We start from the raw sequence: 17,918 nt of genomic DNA, 5'->3' as shown, positions 1-17,918 counted from the left end.
GTTATCGCTGTGTCAACTCAAATATTTCACAATAAGTGCATTTGTGAGTAAGCTGAGACAAAATGTTGACTATTTCCGCTTCGTGACAATTTTAAATGTGTCTTGGCTCTACGCGGGTAGGAAAAGACGGAGATGAATAATAGTAACAATAATAATAATAATGCAAGAAAACAACGGTAGCACAATCCCTTGACAGCAACATGTTTAATCATTTACAATATGGGGGGATGACAATAATCGCAGCACAAATGACAGGAGTGGGGAGAATGAAGTGGCGGGGGTCCACTGCTCTATCTTGGCGGTGGTCTGCTCAAACTTTGGGCCCGATTTGAAGCACATCGGTCCATGTTATTTAGTTCGGTGGTGGATAAGTGTGTGAAGTCCAAGCAGGCAGGATGATGTCACCTTCAGCCTCTGCAAAGCGGTGTCCCCATTATTCCTCCTTGCTCTCGTAGTTGTGTTGGATGTGTTTCCATAGTTTCTAACATAAAACACAAAATGTTCCGAATAATTAGGTTCAATTGGACAGCACAGGCGATGCTAGCCTAGCTAACGCCTAGCAGCTCTTCGCCCTCTGACTGCATGCAAGGTCAGGATAAAAGCACAAATTTGGGTAAAGCATCTTACCCCGCGATTCATTTGCTCAAAGATCGCGTCTCCGCCTTGGTCAAATATTCGCTCGAAGAAGACAGCGCCGACCATGATGGTGACGGCGAAAGTGGACGTTCTCCTGAAGAGCAGATTGTACACCGACTTTGCTAGCGCCATGTTGACAGTGGAGTGATGCCTTTGCGCTTGCGCGGTGACTCATTTCCGCTACGACAAACATCGAGGTTAATTCCACTTGACAGCAGGGGGCGCCAGTGCAGAACCCAATTTGGGCAACCCTGATCTAAAAGGATGAATTCATCAGTTTCATTTTTATTCGACAAACTCGGTCATAATCAAAACGCCGTGTTTAAGTAGTGGGGCATATACATACAATATACGATTGCAAGTAAAATTCCAGGTTCTAACCAGGGTTAAGTTTAGAGATCCAGTACTTGAATTGCTCGAACTTTTGGTGTTCGAAGAAAGGCTACAATAAATCATGAAACGGTTCTTAATTCTAAGAAGAAGAAGAAACTAGTCTTCCCGAGTGAAGATGTCACATGCAGTCTTCTGACCCGGTCCAGCACGCGGAGCATAGAAATATAATAGGAGAGCGCCTCCCGCGGCATAAGCCAATGGGAGATGACCTCTGGTTGCCACAGATCTACGTTCCGCACTCGCTAGACCTGTCATATGACGCTCGCTGCGGACTTCCGGTCGTGAATCTTAAAAAAGAAGTTGGAGGAAAATCTCGAAAAGTTTGTCCGCCGCTTCCCTTTCAAGTTCCGCAACAGACGCCGCGCCGACGTACTGACGATACTGGAAAGTGGAAAGTTGTTTTTTACGTGGGGGAACCAAGCTTGGAAGATGTCGACGACAGCTTTGTACAACGACCAAGGTGGAGGAGCGGAGGCTGCGGTGGAGGCTGGCCAGGAGAGCAGCGTCCCCGGGGCCGCCTTCGGGCTCTTCAGCGCCGACTTTAAAAAGTAAGGCCACTTTATTCGTTTTGTTTCATCCCTACTTTGGGGAGAGCCGAGGAGATGCGTATGCCACGTCGACGTGCTTTCGGCGGAGGCTAACTGTTGCAGCTAGCTCCAACTCAAGTGATGGCCAATGGCAGTCAGCTGCCAAAGTTGGCTCAAAGTGCCCCATTGCGCCTCCCTCCGTTTACCGGGGGAAGCACGGTTCACCCCCACTTTCTGCTCAAAGCCGCGATACACAATCCAAGTAAAAAGGCATGCAAATCTTAAAAACAAAGCTTTAATTGACATTTATTAAAGTTTGTTTTTCTTTTATTTATCTTGGGGGAGTAATCATCGGTTATTGGAATTTGATTCCGCCGAATATCAGAATCGGCGTCGGTCTTAAAAAAATCCGTAGGCACTATTTCTTTCCCCCCTCACGTCAAGTCTAGCCTTGGCTCAATAAAGTTTGTGGACCGTGCAGAACGTTCCATATTTAAAGAGGCACACTTTGAGGCGTCATGTCAGCTAGTGTCCGCCAGAGGGCAGTGTTTTGTTTTTAGTCGTCCACCTCAGCGGAGCATCTCGGGATTGTTTCCGACTGCAGTTGCGTGGCAGCGTGGAATGTCACACGGTTCTGCAAACAACTCACAAGAACACACGTTGACATTTTTGCAAACACCAACGACGAGTTGGTTTCAAGCCAGAGTTGAAACTCCAACTATTTACTTTTCTCTTCAATAACTAGGACCTTAAGAAAAGGATCTTTGTTGTTTTTAGGATACCTGAAATTCTGAAAGAGCATTTTGTTTTCACATGCTTGAAATGCTAAGACAAGTTTTGGACTCAGATTTTTAGGATGTTCTCCACCAATGTGGAATGATGGAGATGCAATCATTTTCCGTGCCTTCCGGCTGTCAGACTGGAAAAGAAAGCCGAGAGAGACGTTTCGGAGATGTTTTTCCAGATGGCTAAAATGCTAAAACAAATTATCGTTGACTATAGTGAGCCCAGTGAGATATCCACGGAGACACAATGCATCGATTCAGGAGGCAAAGTCGAGGAGGTCACGTGGCCGTTGGCAATACGTTCTTCTCGTTGTTCGGGTTTGCCAAACAGAGCGCGAGGTGTCTGGGCAAAGAAGTAGCGGAGCCTCCAGAGGAGACAAGACATAGCAGCGGCCGATTTTTCCCGCTAGATCAAAGAAGGACACGGTGCGAGCGGCTCGGTGATTTGTTTTGCCATGGACGCGCGTTTGTTGAGCTTCCGCTCGGAGGCGGCCGTGGCCGTCAGGTCGGCCGCCGTGTCGGCCGAGCACCTGCAGCTCTCCTTGAAGGCCCATCTGAGCCAGGAAGAACGCACCCTGACGCTCTCCGCCAACAGGTCGCCCGCTGACAGGTACGAAGGGCCGCCCCCGAGGACGTCGCGAGGTGTCTAGTCTGGACTTCTCGAGCATTTACGAAGCCGCTTCATGGAGTTCTGCCCAAATGGCCACTTTGTATTTGCGCTTTGCAAATGTGCCGTTGGCGAAAAGTGCGACGGTGGCGTTTTTGCACTCAGCCAATTGTGTTGAGCACAACACGCCTCTGTGTTGTGGCTCACAATGCTGGTCTTAGCGTTAGCTCAGGAATGAGTGAGTGATGACTGCCACCTTCTTTGTTTTTTTTCTTTCCCACGTCCATCTTGTGTCCTCTTGTTTTCAGGAACGAAGACCTCAAAGAAATGCTGGAGAGCAACAAGGAGTCGCTCAAACTGGAAGCCATGAAGCGGGTCGTCGGGGTGAGTTGCCATTACGGGTGCGCGCGGCCCGGAAAAATGCCGTCGGCAAAGAAACGCCCACCTATCAACGTTCAGCTTCTCGGGAAGCTCAGCAGACGCTCCGTTTTCTCCGCAGCTGATCGCCAAAGGAAAAAACGCCTCGGAGCTGTTTCCCGCCGTGGTGAAGAACGTGGCCAGTAAGAACATTGAGGTACACCCGTTGCCGCCGCCGCTGCCGCCGCCGCGTCCCTTTCCCACCTCGTCAGCTCGGAACGCGGGAAGAGCTTCGGTTTCCAAGTGCTTTCTTCTTTTCGTTCCCCAGCTGAAGAAGCTGGTGTACGTGTACTTGGTGAGATACGCCGAGGAGCAGCAGGACGTGGCCTTGCTCTCCATCAGCACCTTCCAGCGGGCCCTCAAGGTCTTTTGTCTCTTTACCCATCAGCATGTGGCATGTTTTTCCACTCACTCAGTGTCAAATTGTGCAACAGGACCCAAACCAGCTGATTCGAGCCAGCGCGCTGAGGGTCCTGTCCAGCATCCGCGTCTCCATCATCGTCCCCATCATGATGCTGGCCATCAAGGAGGCGGCGGCCGACCTGTCGCCTTACGTCAGGAAGACTTCTGCTCACGCCATCCAGAAGCTTTACAGGTACCCGCCCACGCCGCCAAGATATTCTCGTCTTTTCCTTTCTCATCTTTTCCACTCCTCAGCCTGGATCCCGAGCAGAAGGAGCACCTGATCCAAGTGATCGAGAAGCTCCTGAAGGACAAGAGCACGGTGAGTGCGGGCCACCGGAGGGCGCCACAGTCAAGCTTTTTGCCCCCCCCCCCCCAAATCCGGCCGTTGTTAGCGGCCGCTTACACGTCGTCTGTCGTCTTGGAGCTTTACACGGGTGTCAAATTTCAAAAATCCAAATGTTTCTCGTGGGACGTCCGATTGAACGACGGCCCACGCACAGCGCGGCGCCATTACGTATTCCCAGCATACCACCCCAACAAATAAAGCGGCTTAGGGCAAGCGCTGGCGCGGGATGGCCAGCCCGAGAGCAGATGCGGAGCATATTTAGCTGCGGCCCGCTAACGAAGACAGATGACTTCTCTGCGCGGGGTGGGGGGTGGCGCTGCTGATTGATGGCCCCGATGAATATTTAATAAACGTCACAAGTGCCTTTGTGGAGCGGCTTTGTCACTTTGTTTGTCGAAACGCAACATGCAGTGTGAATCGCACGAGAGCTGAAAGTTGTCGTCGTACTTTCCAAGGGACCTCGGCAGACTCGGCGGAACGCGCTTTCCGAATCTGCCTGCTTGCTTGTTGAAATGGCGGGGAGGGGCGGGGCGGGCCGGGGCGGGGTCGTTCCCCAGACAAAATGGGACGGCGTGATGACGGACGGCGGAGTTTGTGCAGCTGTTTTAATGTGATGGATCTATTATGTCGCCATTACAAGATAAATGATGGATCCGTCCTACGCCGCCAAATTGAAAGCAAAGGATGGGAGGGGGGGAGTGATTAGGAGCTACTGTAGGTGGGACAAACATTCATTTGAGGTGGAGGGAAGGATCGTCCGACCCCGCCACGCACCATCCATCAAAAAAAAAAAAAAAAAGTCTGCAGTGTTGTTTGACGTCATGACCCAGCCCTGCCCGCCTTCCCGTCAGCCTAATTAGAATTCTTTGCAAAACATATTCAAGGAAACAATTCCTAAAAAAAAAAAAAAAAAAATCATCCTTTTAGCTTAGCTGTAGCTAATCTTTTTTCTGGTCGCCCTTAAAACTCAAACGGAGTAAAAAACAAAAGACTTTTTGCACCTGAAATCGCTTTGATTCGTGGCAAATCAAATCCGGCCGCAATTGATTGCTTTTCTTCTCGCACAGGTGAAAATGACTCCATTGAAACTTTTAAGGGCTGACATTTTTTCCCTCTCATAACGAAATGTACCGAGCAGCTGGTGGCGGGCAGCGTGGTGATGGCCTTCGAGGAGGTGTGCCCGGATCGCATCGACCTGATCCACAAGAACTACCGCAAGCTGTGCAACCTGCTGGTGGACGTGGAGGAGTGGGGCCAGGTGGTCATCATCTCCATGCTGACGCGCTACGCCCGCACGCAGTTCGTCAGCCCCTGGCGGGAGGTGGGCCAGCGCCCGCCGGCCGTTTTGACCTTCCGCATCGGCGCTCGCGTCTCTTTGAATGACTCGCCGTCGCCCCCAGGGGGCCGTGTTTGTGGAGAACGACGACAAGACCTTCTACGACTCGGAGCCGGAAGGGAAAAAAGAGGAAGAGGAAGCGGAGGCCAAAGCTTACGCGATGGACCCGGACCACCGGCTGCTGCTCCGCAACACCAAGCCGCTGCTGCAGAGTCGGAACACGGCGGTGAGTCGGCGCCCTCTCCGTGCGTGTTGGAAACGGCAAACGGCAAAGGCAGATTTTTCCAATGGACGTTTGCTAGCTTGAAAATGGCGCTGCCTCCGAGTCCCCGCCGCTTGTCAGCGCTGATGTATTTCTGCCTGCCATTTTGTCGAAACGCCAAAAGGCGTAGACGGGCTGCTCGCTGTCACAAGATGGCCGCTTCTCCATCACGCGGCGCAAGCTCAAGGTCTCCTCGCCGCTTCGCAATCATTCAAAATGGGACACGCGTGGCAGTTTTTTCCTTTTCCCTTCCCCGACGGTGACAGAAGCGCAGCGCCGTTCTCCATCTTCATTGACGCCTTTCCACACACGTGTCGCGTCTGGAAAAACGAGTCGTTTGCTCAACATCACATCTTCAAACATTGCAAACTTGCGCTTGTCGGGAAAGCGCAGCATCGCTGGTTTCTTTTATTTTTCATTTTTTGCTTAGGAAGCTGCACCTCTAGTTTTTTTTTTTGGAGTTGCAGGTGGTGATGGCGGTGGCGCAGCTTTACTGGCACCTGGCGCCCAAAGAGGAAGTCAGCGTGGTGACCAAGTCGCTGGTGCGCCTGCTGAGGAGCCACAGGTAAGACTTTGAGGCCCCCCCCCCACCCCCCACACACACACGGCCAACCGCCATCTGTCGTGTGCCGCAGGGAGGTCCAGTACGTGGTTCTCCAGAACATCGCCACCATGTCCATTCAGAGGAAGGCGAGTGCCGCTCAAACGCCAGCCGGCCGGCCGGCCGGCCGCCTTGCTGCTTTTAATTTCCGATTTTTCTTTTCAATCCACGCAGGGGATGTTTGAGCCCTTCATGAAGAGCTTCTACGTCCGCTCCACTGACAACACGCACGTCAAAACACTCAAGGTGTGAGCAACACCGCTAACGCTAAATGGCTTTATTAAAAACGATAATAATAAATTCACGTCCTTTTTGTTTTGTTTGCAGTTGGAGATCCTGACCAACCTGGCCAACGAGGCGAACATCTCCACCATCCTGAGAGAGTTTCAGGTTTGCTTTCTTTTCCGCACGTGGGAGCGAGCGGCTGGCCGGCCTTGACCTTGCTCGTCCGGCCTTGACCTTGCTCGTCCGGCAGACGTACGTGAAGAGTCAGGACAAAGCCTTTGCGGCGGCCACCATCCAGGCCATCGGGAGGTGCGCCACCAACATCAGCGAGGTGACCGACACCTGCCTCAACGGGCTGGTCCTGCTGCTGTCCAACAGGGATGGTACGGCTGAGCTGCACCTGATAAGAAGAATGAAAGGCCACCTCCTAATTTCCTACCCGTGTTGTCCTCTTGCGTGCGCAGAGGGGGTGGTGGCCGAGAGCGTGGTGGTCATCCGGAAGTTGCTGCTGACCCAGCCCACCCAGCACAGCGAGATCATCAAGCACATGGCCAAGCTCTTTGACAAAATCACCGTAAGATGCCCGCCCGTATTATCCCAGGCATGGAGCCGGCCGACCGACCGAGCCAGCCTCCCGCCGCAGGTGCCCATGGCTCGCGCCAGCATCCTGTGGCTCATGGGCGAGTACTGCGAGCGCGTGCCCAAGATCGCGCCCGACGTGCTGCGCAAGATTGCAAAGAGCTTCACGGCGGAGGAGGACATCGTCAAGCTGCAGGCCGTCAACCTGGCGGCCAAGCTCTACCTCACCAACTCCAAGCAGGTGCGAGGACTGCCCCGACCGATCGATCCCATGACGAGTTCATTTTTGAACCTTTTTTCTACCGTCTGGTCCAGACCAAGCTGCTGACCCAGTACATCCTCAACCTGGGCAAGTACGACCAGAACTACGACATCCGGGATCGCACTCGCTTCATACGGCAGCTGATCGTGCCGGGCGACAAGAGCGGCGCCCTCAACAAGTACGCTCGGCGCATCCTTCTGGCCCCCAAGCCCGCCCCCGTGCTTCAGTCGCCCTTCAAAGGTACTCGGCGCCGACGGATCTGCGCCAAGAGTGCAAATTGCAACAATCTCCGCCGCCGCCTTGCAGATCGAGATCGTTTCCAACTGGGCACGCTGTCGCACAGTCTCAACAGCAAAGCCGCCGGATACCAGGAGCTGTCGGACTGGCCGGCGGTGGCGCCAGACCAGTCCGTCAGAAACGTGGAGGTCCTTGAGCCGGTAAGTCACGCAAACAAAAGTGACCGGGATAAGGTGATGCGTGGAATTCTCACGACCGGCTTCAGGTGAACGAGTGGGCGCCGCCCGTCGGGAAGGCCAGGCCTCCCAAATCCGACGACAAGTTCTACTCGGACGAGGACGAACAGGACGAAGCGTCGGAGAGCAGCAGCGACGACAGCGGCAGCAGCGGCGGCAGCAGTGAAGGTTGGCAACTGGTGGAGCAAATCTTCCAGTCGTCCAATACAGATTGAGGCAATCTTGCGCTCCGCTCCGGTCCGTGCGCGCAGCGTCCGAGTCGGCGAGCGACAAAGAGGACGAGGGCAGCGACGAGTCCGATAAGAGCTCCGACGACTCTGGGAAAAGTTCCGGCGAATCGGAAAAGAGCTCTGACGGCTCGGAGCGGAGGAAGAAGACCGCCGCCAAAAAGAAGACGGGCAAAGCTCAGGTGGAGAAATGCCACACAGCTGACAGGTACTCCAAACGGCTTTTCAAATTTCCCCTGCGCTCCATTTTGGCCCTTTGCCGGCGCCATCAATAGCGCCGCTGGCCGCCCCCGAGCTCCACCAGTGTAACAAACGCGGCATAACGCCCTCATTACGGGCTCAGTCTAATCGGGCCCGCCGTGATGAATGTGACTTTTTCCCCGTTGGCCGCCAATGAAATGCGTAGGCCAAATGAATAGTGGCTTCTCATCACGGCTCACGCTCCAGAGCCGGCCGGCCGGCCAGCGTCACAATTCCCCTCATTAATTTAACGGCCAAAAGTCGGGGGTGGAGTAAACACTCATTATGGGGACAAATTGAAGAGACTGCCAGCCGGCCAACCAACCAGCAGACGGGCCGGGAGAAATTAGCTTAGCCAAGGCGTCCATCTCTTTGCTCTCGTCCGGGAATTCCCCCGAAAGCCGTCGCCACTTTGACGCTCGTCTCTCACACCTTTCAGCGACTCCGAGCAAAGTGGCGAGCAAACCAGCGGCTCATCCACCCAAAGCTCCTCCTCGGAGTCCGGCTCGGACTCTGACGAGCTTTCCGCTGTGAAGCAGCAGATGAACGAGGCGGAGTCCAAACCCAAGGTAACGTGGGGGGAATTTCCAATCTGTGTTTTTTTTTTTTTTTTTGAAAACACGTCGTCTTGGTGTTGCAGGTGCAAAAGACAGCTGAGAAGGAAGTGTCCTTGCTGGATCTCCATGACTGTGAGTTTGTCGTGTCAACCGACTGTGTGTGTGTGTAGATCTTCTTTCACGCTCTTCCTGTTCCGTACTGGGACGTAAAAAGTCAGCTCGTACGCTAGCAAAGGAGCCTAAAACGTGCCGTCTTGGTGTGCTCTCTCTCGCTTGTCAGTTTTCCCGGCGCCCGCAAACACCAGCGAGTCTTCGGGGCTCTCCTCCAATTTGCTGGCTGACCTGGAAGGACTTTCGCTCTCTGCCGTCTCCTCCTCCTCCACCACCACCAGCACGCCGGTGAGCAAGTGTGTGTGCGTGTGTGGGTGTGTGTGTTGTTGGCACATGATAAGAAGTGTCAGGCAACAGCCCCTCCATCAAGGCGTGCATTGTTGACCTTTTGCAGCGGCGGCGGCTTCTATTTATGGCCCGTCGTGTCTGTCCCGCCCCCTTGAACTCTATTTGGCTGAGCGGGCCTTGCGTCTCTCCGTTCTCCCGCGTGTCCTCCTTGTGTACATCTGACGCTCGCCCTTTCCCTCGTGTGTACTTTGTGTTTTATTCCTAAGAGGGAGGAAAAGGCCCAGATCACCCCCACCCCGTCCGCTGTCACCATTTTTTTTTAATTTACACTCAATAAATCTGTAGTGCGACTAAATGAATGAACCCGGCGTTGGCAAAGACAAAGTTTATATCCACTGGTTTTATTTCCACAGGCGACTCCGCTGCGCCGATACAAATGCAGATGGACGATTCCATGCATACGTAACCACACCATGTGCGCGGCGGCTAGATGCGCTCACCTTTTTGGCCTCCGTGTCATTTCTAGTTTGCCCATAATTAATTAATTTGTTCATTTGCAAACCTCACAGCGCCAGATTGGGGGGAAAAAGAAAAGCGGCGGGCCGGCCGGCTTCGAGGAACGTTTCCGTCTTCCCTCGTAAGCTTTGTTTACGGACTCGACGAAGGGCGGCCTGTAAGCAGCGCTAGCGTGCGTCTCGCCAATTAACAGTGTCAATTGGCATCAAGGAAGTCAGCCGGCCGGCCGGCATGGAGAAGCCAACTCGCACGAGTGAGCGGGGCACGCTCGGCTGTGACAAACTTTGATTGAATTCAATTTGCCACCAAGGCACCTTCCCCCCATCAATTGTCATCTCCACTCACCGGAGGGGACAATTAGGCCCCAAAGTTGCCACCGGAAGGCACTGCGACAAGCTAATTTTTTCTCTCTCTCTCTCTCTCTCTCTCTCTCTCTCTCTCTCTCGCTCTCTCTCGCTCTCTCTCTCTCGCTCTCTCTCTCGCGCCCGCCCGCCTGCCCCGAAAGCAGAAATGGATTTTCAATCTAAATCTCCTCCCCTGCATCCCTTTCTTGTAAATGGGCCGTCAGACGCGCACGAGCGAGGCTCCGCCCGGCTCCCGTTAGCCCCTTTCGGATATGTCAGCGGGATTTTCAGGTCATTTGCCACCGAGGCGTCGGAAGCGCATCGGAAGCGCATCCTCGCCGGGCGGGCGGGCGGGAGGGCGGGCGGGCGGCCGTCCCTCCCTCTGAAGGTGACTGGCGGCGTTGCCATCCATCACGCCGCCTTCCTTTAAGTTGACGCATAATAGAGCCTCTCAATCAGCGTGTTCCCTCGTTGTCACCTCGCTGTCCGCCGAGTGAGGTGGTGATGGCGGGGGGGGGGTGGGGGGCTGACAAGGGACTCAAGGTTACATCCCTCTTGTTGCCTTTATTTACACTTGAGGTGTTATGGCCTGTGGAAGAGGACAAGCGCTCACGTCGTCGCACGTTAACTGCCCGCTGTGTCAAACGGGCGATGACGAGCACTCGCAAAGCTGACGGGCCTCCCTCCTGCCTTTGGACCTTGAGCCCGACGGCTAAATCTCCGGCCCGCTTTACGGCCGCCTTTATTGACACCACCGACGTGTCCCAAAGCGGCCCGATAAATTTGCCGGCAAATGTTTGTTTAGGCTTTCTTTACGACGTGTTGAGGAGATTGTTATTGGAGCGGCGTCAAGGACGTGAACTTTCCCATCGTCCTTTTCAAATAACACGAGGCGCCCCGTCAAAACGGGAGCTGGCAAAATAAGTTGGCCGTTTTGTTTGGACGTGGCAAATGAATGGCCCGTGATTAGGAAATAAATTTTTCCAGCTCGAATCTGCTGCACTGCTTTTTCGTTTGTTTGTTGAGTTGACATTTTGCCCCTTTCCAGGTGACGAGTCGGTCTTTTGTGCCGGTGCAAAGCTACGACCTGCTTCACCACATGAGCGGCAAGGGCCTGTCCGCAAAGTACCACTTCCCCCGCCGGCCGTGCTTGTACGGCTCCGGCATGGTGGCCGTGCAGGTCACGCTGAGCAACTGCTGCGAGCGCCCCCTGGAGGAGATCCACGTGGGAGAGCGCGGCCCCGCCGGCCTCCGGATCCACTCTTTCAACACCATCGGTGAGCGCGCGCCTCGCAGACAAAATCGATTTGTGGCATTTCAAAAACGGATTTGAGTTACACGCTTGCTCACGGAACAAATACAACGCGTAAGCCAAGGTACCGCCGTCGCGGTTTGTAGAGTCGGTCAATGAGCGGATCCCCGCCAGTTCGCCCCGCGCTGGTTCTCTCGCCCAATTTCCAGATTGCGCCGCACGGATCATGGATGGAGGCGGGTGATGGGGATCGATGGCTTGACGCCAGCAGGAAGAAAAGGCGCCGCGCCGTTCACGCAGACAAATCTTTACTTGCCGCTTGCGTGCTAATGGGGGCGCAAGGATTTTTAGCTTTTCATCTTATACAGCATTTTTGTCTGGATGGTATCCACGCTTGCGTGGCACCTCATCTCCTTGACACCGATGCATCACCAGCTTGTTGTCGTGGAAACGTGAAGGACAGCCTTTACACGCACGCCCGTGGCCTTGCCAGTACGGGCCGGAGACGTCAGTTCCACTCTGCCGGGCCCCCCCCCCACCTGCTCCTCCTCTTCCTCGCCACCCTTGTCACTCACGGCTCACTACCCCCCCCCCCCCCTTTTTGTCTTTCTTTCCCCCCCACAGAGCGCTTGGATCCGGAGGCTTCCGTGACGGTCTCCATGGGCATCGACTTCAATGACTCCACGCAAGCGGCCAACTTCCAACTCTGGTAGGAAAAGGAAAAAACAAACAAAATCTTTTTAAGGAACAACCTATCAGACAAAAAGCCAATGTTCTCCTTACTTCTCAGCACCAAAGAGGAGCGCTTCGCTGTATTCATCCAGCCTGCCGTGGGCGAACTTCTGACGCCCTGCGGCCTCTCTGAGACGGACTTCTGCAAAGAGCAAAGTGAGTCAGACTGGAACCAAAAACCTTCCGGTCCTTCTAAACGTTTGCGCTCTCAGGTCAACTCCGGGGCATGAACGAGACCTCGGCGACCGTCGCCGTGGCGACAAACGATATGTCCGGCCAAGCCGTCGCCAGGCGAGTTCTGTCCGTGGCCAACGTGGGCGCCGTGGCCTCCTCCGAGAGTCATCTCCACAGGTGAGCCAAAATAGGAGTCGTTCCCACGGCTCAAATGGGCCACTTAAGCGTGCGTGCCTTTGCGGAGGAGGCGGCGACAAACACACAAGGAAAGTAGAAAATCAATGTCGACGTCGGATAGCCGCCGCTCCGTCCGTCATCGATCAATCCACCTGTGAAGAGTCACAGAAGCAGTTCTGGTGTTGATCAGCAGGGGGCAGCACTGCTTCTCCCAAGCTGAGCCAAAGCCCCCTGCCTAATTGATTGCTGCCGGAGGAAGGGAGGATGGCAATAAATCAAGCAGGAAAGCAAAGGCTCTTCTTGGTTGTGCCTAAACAAGCGGAATAAAAGAAATGCCTTCCATTTTTCAGTCCGTTTGAAGGCAAATGTGATGGAGTGCGAGCCGCCGCCCCCCAAATCCGCCGGCGCTTTGCTTTGTTTAGAAAAACACAATTCAATTAGCGGCCAAGTGGCTCGCTCCCTGGCTCACTCTGCTCTGCTCTGCCTTGCTGCCTGCATTTCAAACCAGACAAAATGAAAAGTCTGGTGTTCTTCACAATTGGCCCCCCAAAAAAAAGAAATAAACGGCCAAATTAGGAGGGCCGACACTTGTCGTCGGCCATCTGGCCCGGCCGTCCGCTCGTTTCCTGAGTGGCGCCGGCTTAAGTCTTGTAAGGTTGCCGTCGGCACCCCACCCCGGACCGGCCCGGCCCGGTGTAAAGGTGAGGCCGGCCGGCTTTATCCCAGCTGACGAGGAGGCAGATGGCGTGGGTGGGGTGCGCGCTTCTGTCGAGCGAGGAGAAGGAGCGGCGGGTAATTGGAGAGCCCCGCCGATCGATGGCGATCCGCCCGCCCGGCTTTGCAATTAAGGCGCCGTTTAAGGCCCAAGCTGTGGCGAGTGCACGGGAATACCAATGACCCGTTTAGCGCGCCGCTGGAGAAGGGTGCCGGGTCGGCCGCCCTAACACGGCTACGCGCGCGTCGGGTGGCCCCGGTTTATTAACGAGCCCAATTTGGACTGCTGCCATTCAACTTGCTGCGTCTTTCGTTCAGTTGGACAAATGCTCGTCCTGGCCACAATGGCGTAGAACGGCCTCCCTCCGTTTGCTGGTAGCATTAAGCTAACACCGCAGCGACATTCCAACAAAACGCGGCTAGCAAAAGAGTCGACGTTCCTGCCTGCCTGCCTGCCTCCGTCTGCAGTTGAGTAAATAAAGTGGCCTTCTCCAGAGGGCTGCAATCAAAGCGGCCTCGGGCTGCTGTTAACAGGCCCGGCAAATGGAACATTTATTTCCCAAATCCATTAGCGGGGGGAGGGAGGGGGTTCCGTGGAAGGAGCGCGCCGCGCCAGCAAGTGCTTCTCAGGCCTGAAGAGGCGTCGAGACAAGTGGCTAATATTTTAATTAAGGCTGAGGCGGATGATAAACTCCCTCTGCTCTGTTTAGACGCTCCCTGGAGAGCGCCGCAGACACTTTGGGAGCCGGCCACGCTTGCTTTGTGTACGCTGACACCCCCCCCTCCCTCGCGTGCTAATTGGCGGACGCCTAGTGCTTTGGGGGGGGGGGGGGGCTTGTCGTGCTAAATGGAGGCAGATGGCAGGGACGGGCGGGGGCAGCGGGAAGGCTGGGGGTTCACAGCGGGTCGCAGCCTTCTTGTTAGAGCCCTCAATGGCGGGGAGCATGTGCGCCGGGAGCATTTCCATGGAAATTGCGACCTGGGAATTCCCCCAGTGGGACGGGCCCCCCACCCACTCAATAGACGGCCACAGTCCATAAAATGAGTTTTTAACTCGCCTTTGAGTGGCGGCTGGGGCGGCCGAGCCGGGCCGGGCCGGGCCGGGCTGCACCGTCAGCTGTCTGTCACTCCACGGCAGAATAGACGCTCCTTATGCATTTAAAAAAGAAAAAGGGGGGGGCAAGGGGGGTGCTACCAAATCCATCCACTTTTTTCCCCCCAACAACTTTCTTTCTGTTTTCCTTGGGAGAAACCGAAATATGCATCACCTGTTCTGATGTTGTTGCCCGGCGCAGGTTTGCGGCTCGCACGGTGAGCAGCGGGGTCCTGGTTCTGGTGCTTCTGGATTTGAAGGAGGAGCCGGGCGCCGGCAGCGGCGCCAAGTTGACCGTCAACACCGAGAAGAGCGTCATGGCGTCCATGTTGCTGCGAGACCTCAAACGGGCCCTCAGCCAGGCATAGAGCTCAGCTCAGCTCCAATTTATTTTTTCGTCTTTTACAAAATCATTTGCTAATGTTTAGTAGCACACGTAAGCTTTGTCGGTGATTGCATTTCGACACCTTTCTTCCAATACAGGACGCCGTTTCAAATGCTCCAATCTCTTTTGCCTTCTTCCCGACCGACCACATTTGAGTTTGGTCACGTTTGCCGCATTTCTTCTTTTCATATCGCACGAGGGCTCAAATGAAGCGCTTGACTCAGCGACAGGCGGCGGCTAACACCTGTTAGCTCGTCCGTCAGTCACGCCGTCTCCACCCGCATCCATCACCTGCGCGCCGCACACAGCTGTTTTTCTCGCGCCGACGCTTTCCCAGCACATTCCGTTCTGTTTCTCTGCCGCGGAAAGCGCAGAAGGATGATGGTTGGAAACATGTTCCCGGACCGGAGCGTGGCTAACCAAGGCTTTTAAAGTAATACGAGCTAACACAATAACTTTATCCAGTCAAGCACAAACATCGTTGGTGGAAACCGCAGACGGTATTTGGATGCACTTGTGTCTGAATGCTAATTGGCCTTTTCTAAATCCTCACTTGCAGGCTCACGCAGTGACCTTCAATTAACCTACGCTCAGGCCGGTGTTTTTCTTTTCTTTTTTTTGAAGGTTGGTGTCCCGGTTGGGGAGTTAAACGCTCCTTTTGTCCCTGAGACGGACGGGCTAAATGGGGAGTGAGGCGGAGGGATTTTGTGGATGGACTCCCCGTCGGGACAATTATCCGGCTAGTTAGCATGTGAAAAGGCCGCGCACATGTGGCCAAACACACGCAGGGGATTACGCCCTGGGATCGTATCATCGCTCGCTAATCCAGTGATAATCCTGTTAACAAACTGGCCCAGTCCATTAAGAGCTCCCCCGTCCATGCTTGAAAGCACCCACGGTAACAAATCAATAGCGGTCGTTTCTTTGAGTCCCAAAAATCGTCCGGTTTGGCAGGAATAAAATTGCGAGTAAAAATGTGAATCTTACAAAAGTACAATTCGTTTTTTTTTTTTTTTTTTTAGAAGATGCTTTTGAAGAGCAACAACAGAGCATTTTTTCTAAAACACAAGTATTTTTTTTAAAAAAGTCCAACAAAATGCCTTTTTTTGTTGCGTTTTTGGGAGCGGTGGCAGCCTGGCAGGAGCATTTGCTTTGCCTGGCGGTGGTCTTGCGGCCAGGATGCAATCAACGTGCGTCCTATTAGGTCCGCTAATTGCTAATGCATACTAATTAGGCTGGCAGGAGGAAGTGATGGAAGGAAGGCGCTGGCTAGAAATTGATTGACGCCACATATCGGCTCAGCGGGATGCATGCTTTCAATGCAGTGGAGACTTGTTTATTGGCATAAATTCCGATTTTTTTTTTCCCAAATGGTTCTACGCCTTTGACGCATTTCAAGTGAAACTTGATCCAAAACAAAAGAGAATACTGACTCAATTTAGCGCTCCAAGCTGTTTGATTGGTCGCCGCCCTCCATTCGGCAGATAAATAGCGCAGCGCTAAACTTGGAGGCTAATATAGGATTCTAAATTCATTCGGATGCCATCTTCTCCAGGGAATTTTCGACCCCGAGGAAATACACATTTTGATGTGTGGCGCCCGTGCGCACACGCGTGTGTGTGTGTGTGTGTGTGTGTGTGTGGTCCGCCTGGACCTTGCGATGTCGTTTTTGATCAGCAGCCATGCCGTCAAGAGCGTGGAGGAAGGAGGGGGGCTGTCATGAGAAGGCAGCGGAATGCATTATTCATACGCTCACCTGGGGGGGGGGGGGGGGGGAGACACAAGACAGCCCCACAACACACACAATTACATACCCACAATTTACCTACAGATGTGCACAAATACAGATCATAAAGCTAAGGGAGAAAATAAAAGTAAAACAACAAAGTGAGAAGTCATTCTTTTGAAATTCCAAAAAAGACAAAGTACTCTGGCCCTTATTTCCAAGTGTCTGCCCGGTGACCCGTCGGCGCATACGGATGCCCGCCCGCCCGCCCGAGCGTGGCGGCGGTGGATCGGCCGGCCATTTATCAGCGAGCCTTCATAAAGCAGCGGCTGTGATGACTTGATTCCGCAGCGCGGCACATCACGCACGTCGACGCAGCCCGAAGACGCGCCGAGCGTCTCGCGCAAGATGGCCGTAAAGCCAATAAGCGCTAACGACTGCGCCGTTTCACCCTCCATTACGCCAACACCTCGACAGCGTGGCTCATTTGCATCCCGGCCGCCATCTTTACCTGCCGGCGCCAATTTATGCATGGGGCGAAGGAAGGCGAGGAACAACGGCGGCCGGTCGGTCGGCGGCCCTCGATGATGTCACCATTTTGCCGTCGTCTGATTGGTTTGTCAGAGCTCCGGTGAGTCTGCCGTCATTTATTGAGACTTGTGATGTTTTTGTCGACTTCTTCAATTATTATTGATTATGAACCTCTCCACATGTGTGTGTTGTATTCCGTTTGCTTTATGAAGGCTCGCTGTAATTGGGTCGGCCCGACATAAGAGGCGGGGTGCCGAGTGGCCGTGGCGAGTCAGAAAAAGAAAAAAACACCCAAAACAAACGTGGCGGCGGCGGCGGCGGCGGCGGCGAGGGGGAAAAAACAACAAGCGTATTTTACGGGCGTATAGTTAATGGGAATAAAGCAGGCAGGCGGGCGGATGAGTGCAGATGTGTTTGATCCAAATGGTCATTTTCCTATTTGTTGCCTCATTGAGCATGATGAACGAGGGCCGTCAGCCGAGCGGCGTGATGAATGGCGGCACCTCTGCGCCATCGCACGCCCTATTGCTTCGCCTTCTTTATTACTCCCGCAACCTGCCAAGGAGGCGTTCCCCGCCCGCTCGCCCGCTCACGCCGGGGCCTTCGGGGTCGCGAGCGAGGCCAACAATTCGGACCACTGGACAAAATTGAAATTTGGAAAATCAAACGAGCGGACAAAATAATATCCCATTTCTTCAGGCAAAAGTAATGATTTGTTATTGAACTTATTGACTTCAATTGTGATCTGGATTCCAATGATGTCACTCATACTTTTATCCATAAATATATTTTATTCAGCGTTAGGGTTGCAGTCTTTTATGAAATGTAGTTTAATTGCAATTAATTTACTTGATGAAATAAATGGTTTTTTTCGCTGACATTTTTGCGTTTTGAACATAATTCATATTTTGTAAGTTTATTTTGATCAATGATGTAACAAACGTATCAGATGAAAAAAAAACTGAAAATATTTGAAATGTATTTTGTCACAACATGA

General features: G+C 53.6%; 2 protein-coding genes across 2 annotated transcripts; one reads left to right on the top strand and one right to left on the bottom strand.

Annotated features, from left to right (window-relative positions):
• Nucleotides 1–189: 189 nt before the first annotated feature.
• On the bottom strand, nt 190–800 carry LOC133163594 (cytochrome b-c1 complex subunit 9). Its single transcript, XM_061293646.1, has 2 exons — nt 628–800; nt 190–481 (listed from the first exon to the last, which is right to left on the bottom strand). Exons 1-2 carry the CDS (start codon nt 766–768, stop codon nt 434–436), a joined length of 189 nt encoding a protein of 62 aa, XP_061149630.1. The 5' UTR covers nt 769–800; the 3' UTR covers nt 190–433.
• Nucleotides 801–1,274: 474 nt separating this feature from the next.
• On the top strand, nt 1,275–14,784 carry ap3b1a (adaptor related protein complex 3 subunit beta 1a). The gene is made up of 27 exons (XM_061293645.1): nt 1,275–1,577; nt 3,257–3,332; nt 3,448–3,522; nt 3,634–3,729; nt 3,800–3,960; nt 4,023–4,089; nt 5,255–5,437; nt 5,517–5,678; nt 6,182–6,279; nt 6,350–6,404; nt 6,490–6,561; nt 6,643–6,705; nt 6,791–6,923; nt 7,005–7,114; nt 7,184–7,360; nt 7,435–7,621; nt 7,688–7,818; nt 7,884–8,022; nt 8,106–8,289; nt 8,761–8,890; nt 8,962–9,010; nt 9,159–9,277; nt 11,186–11,414; nt 12,014–12,098; nt 12,180–12,277; nt 12,334–12,472; nt 14,482–14,784. The coding sequence occupies exons 1-27, from the start codon at nt 1,459–1,461 to the stop codon at nt 14,645–14,647; spliced, it is 3,303 nt and encodes a 1,100-aa protein (XP_061149629.1). The 5' UTR covers nt 1,275–1,458; the 3' UTR covers nt 14,648–14,784.
• The last annotated feature ends 3,134 nt before the right edge of the window (nt 14,785–17,918 follow it).

The sequence above is a fragment of the Syngnathus typhle genome, linkage group LG12 (genome assembly GCF_033458585.1).
Source record: "Syngnathus typhle isolate RoL2023-S1 ecotype Sweden linkage group LG12, RoL_Styp_1.0, whole genome shotgun sequence".
NCBI lineage: Eukaryota > Metazoa > Chordata > Actinopteri > Syngnathiformes > Syngnathidae > Syngnathus > Syngnathus typhle.
This window is presented reverse-complemented; position numbering and strand designations above follow the sequence as displayed.

Coding starts and splice junctions, on each gene's coding strand:
- ap3b1a (XM_061293645.1), top strand. CDS start 1,459: ATGTCGACGACAGCTTTGTACAACGACCAAGGTGGAGGAGCGGAGGCT. Junction 6,924..7,004: donor GCTGCTGTCCAACAGGGATG/GTACGGCTGAGC, acceptor TTGCGTGCGCAG/AGGGGGTGGTGGCCGAGAGC. Junction 8,290..8,760: donor AAATGCCACACAGCTGACAG/GTACTCCAAACG, acceptor CACACCTTTCAG/CGACTCCGAGCAAAGTGGCG.
- LOC133163594 (XM_061293646.1), bottom strand. CDS start 768: ATGGCGCTAGCAAAGTCGGTGTACAATCTGCTCTTCAGGAGAACGTCC. Junction 482..627: donor TTGAGCAAATGAATCGCGGG/GTAAGATGCTTT, acceptor GTTTTATGTTAG/AAACTATGGAAACACATCCA.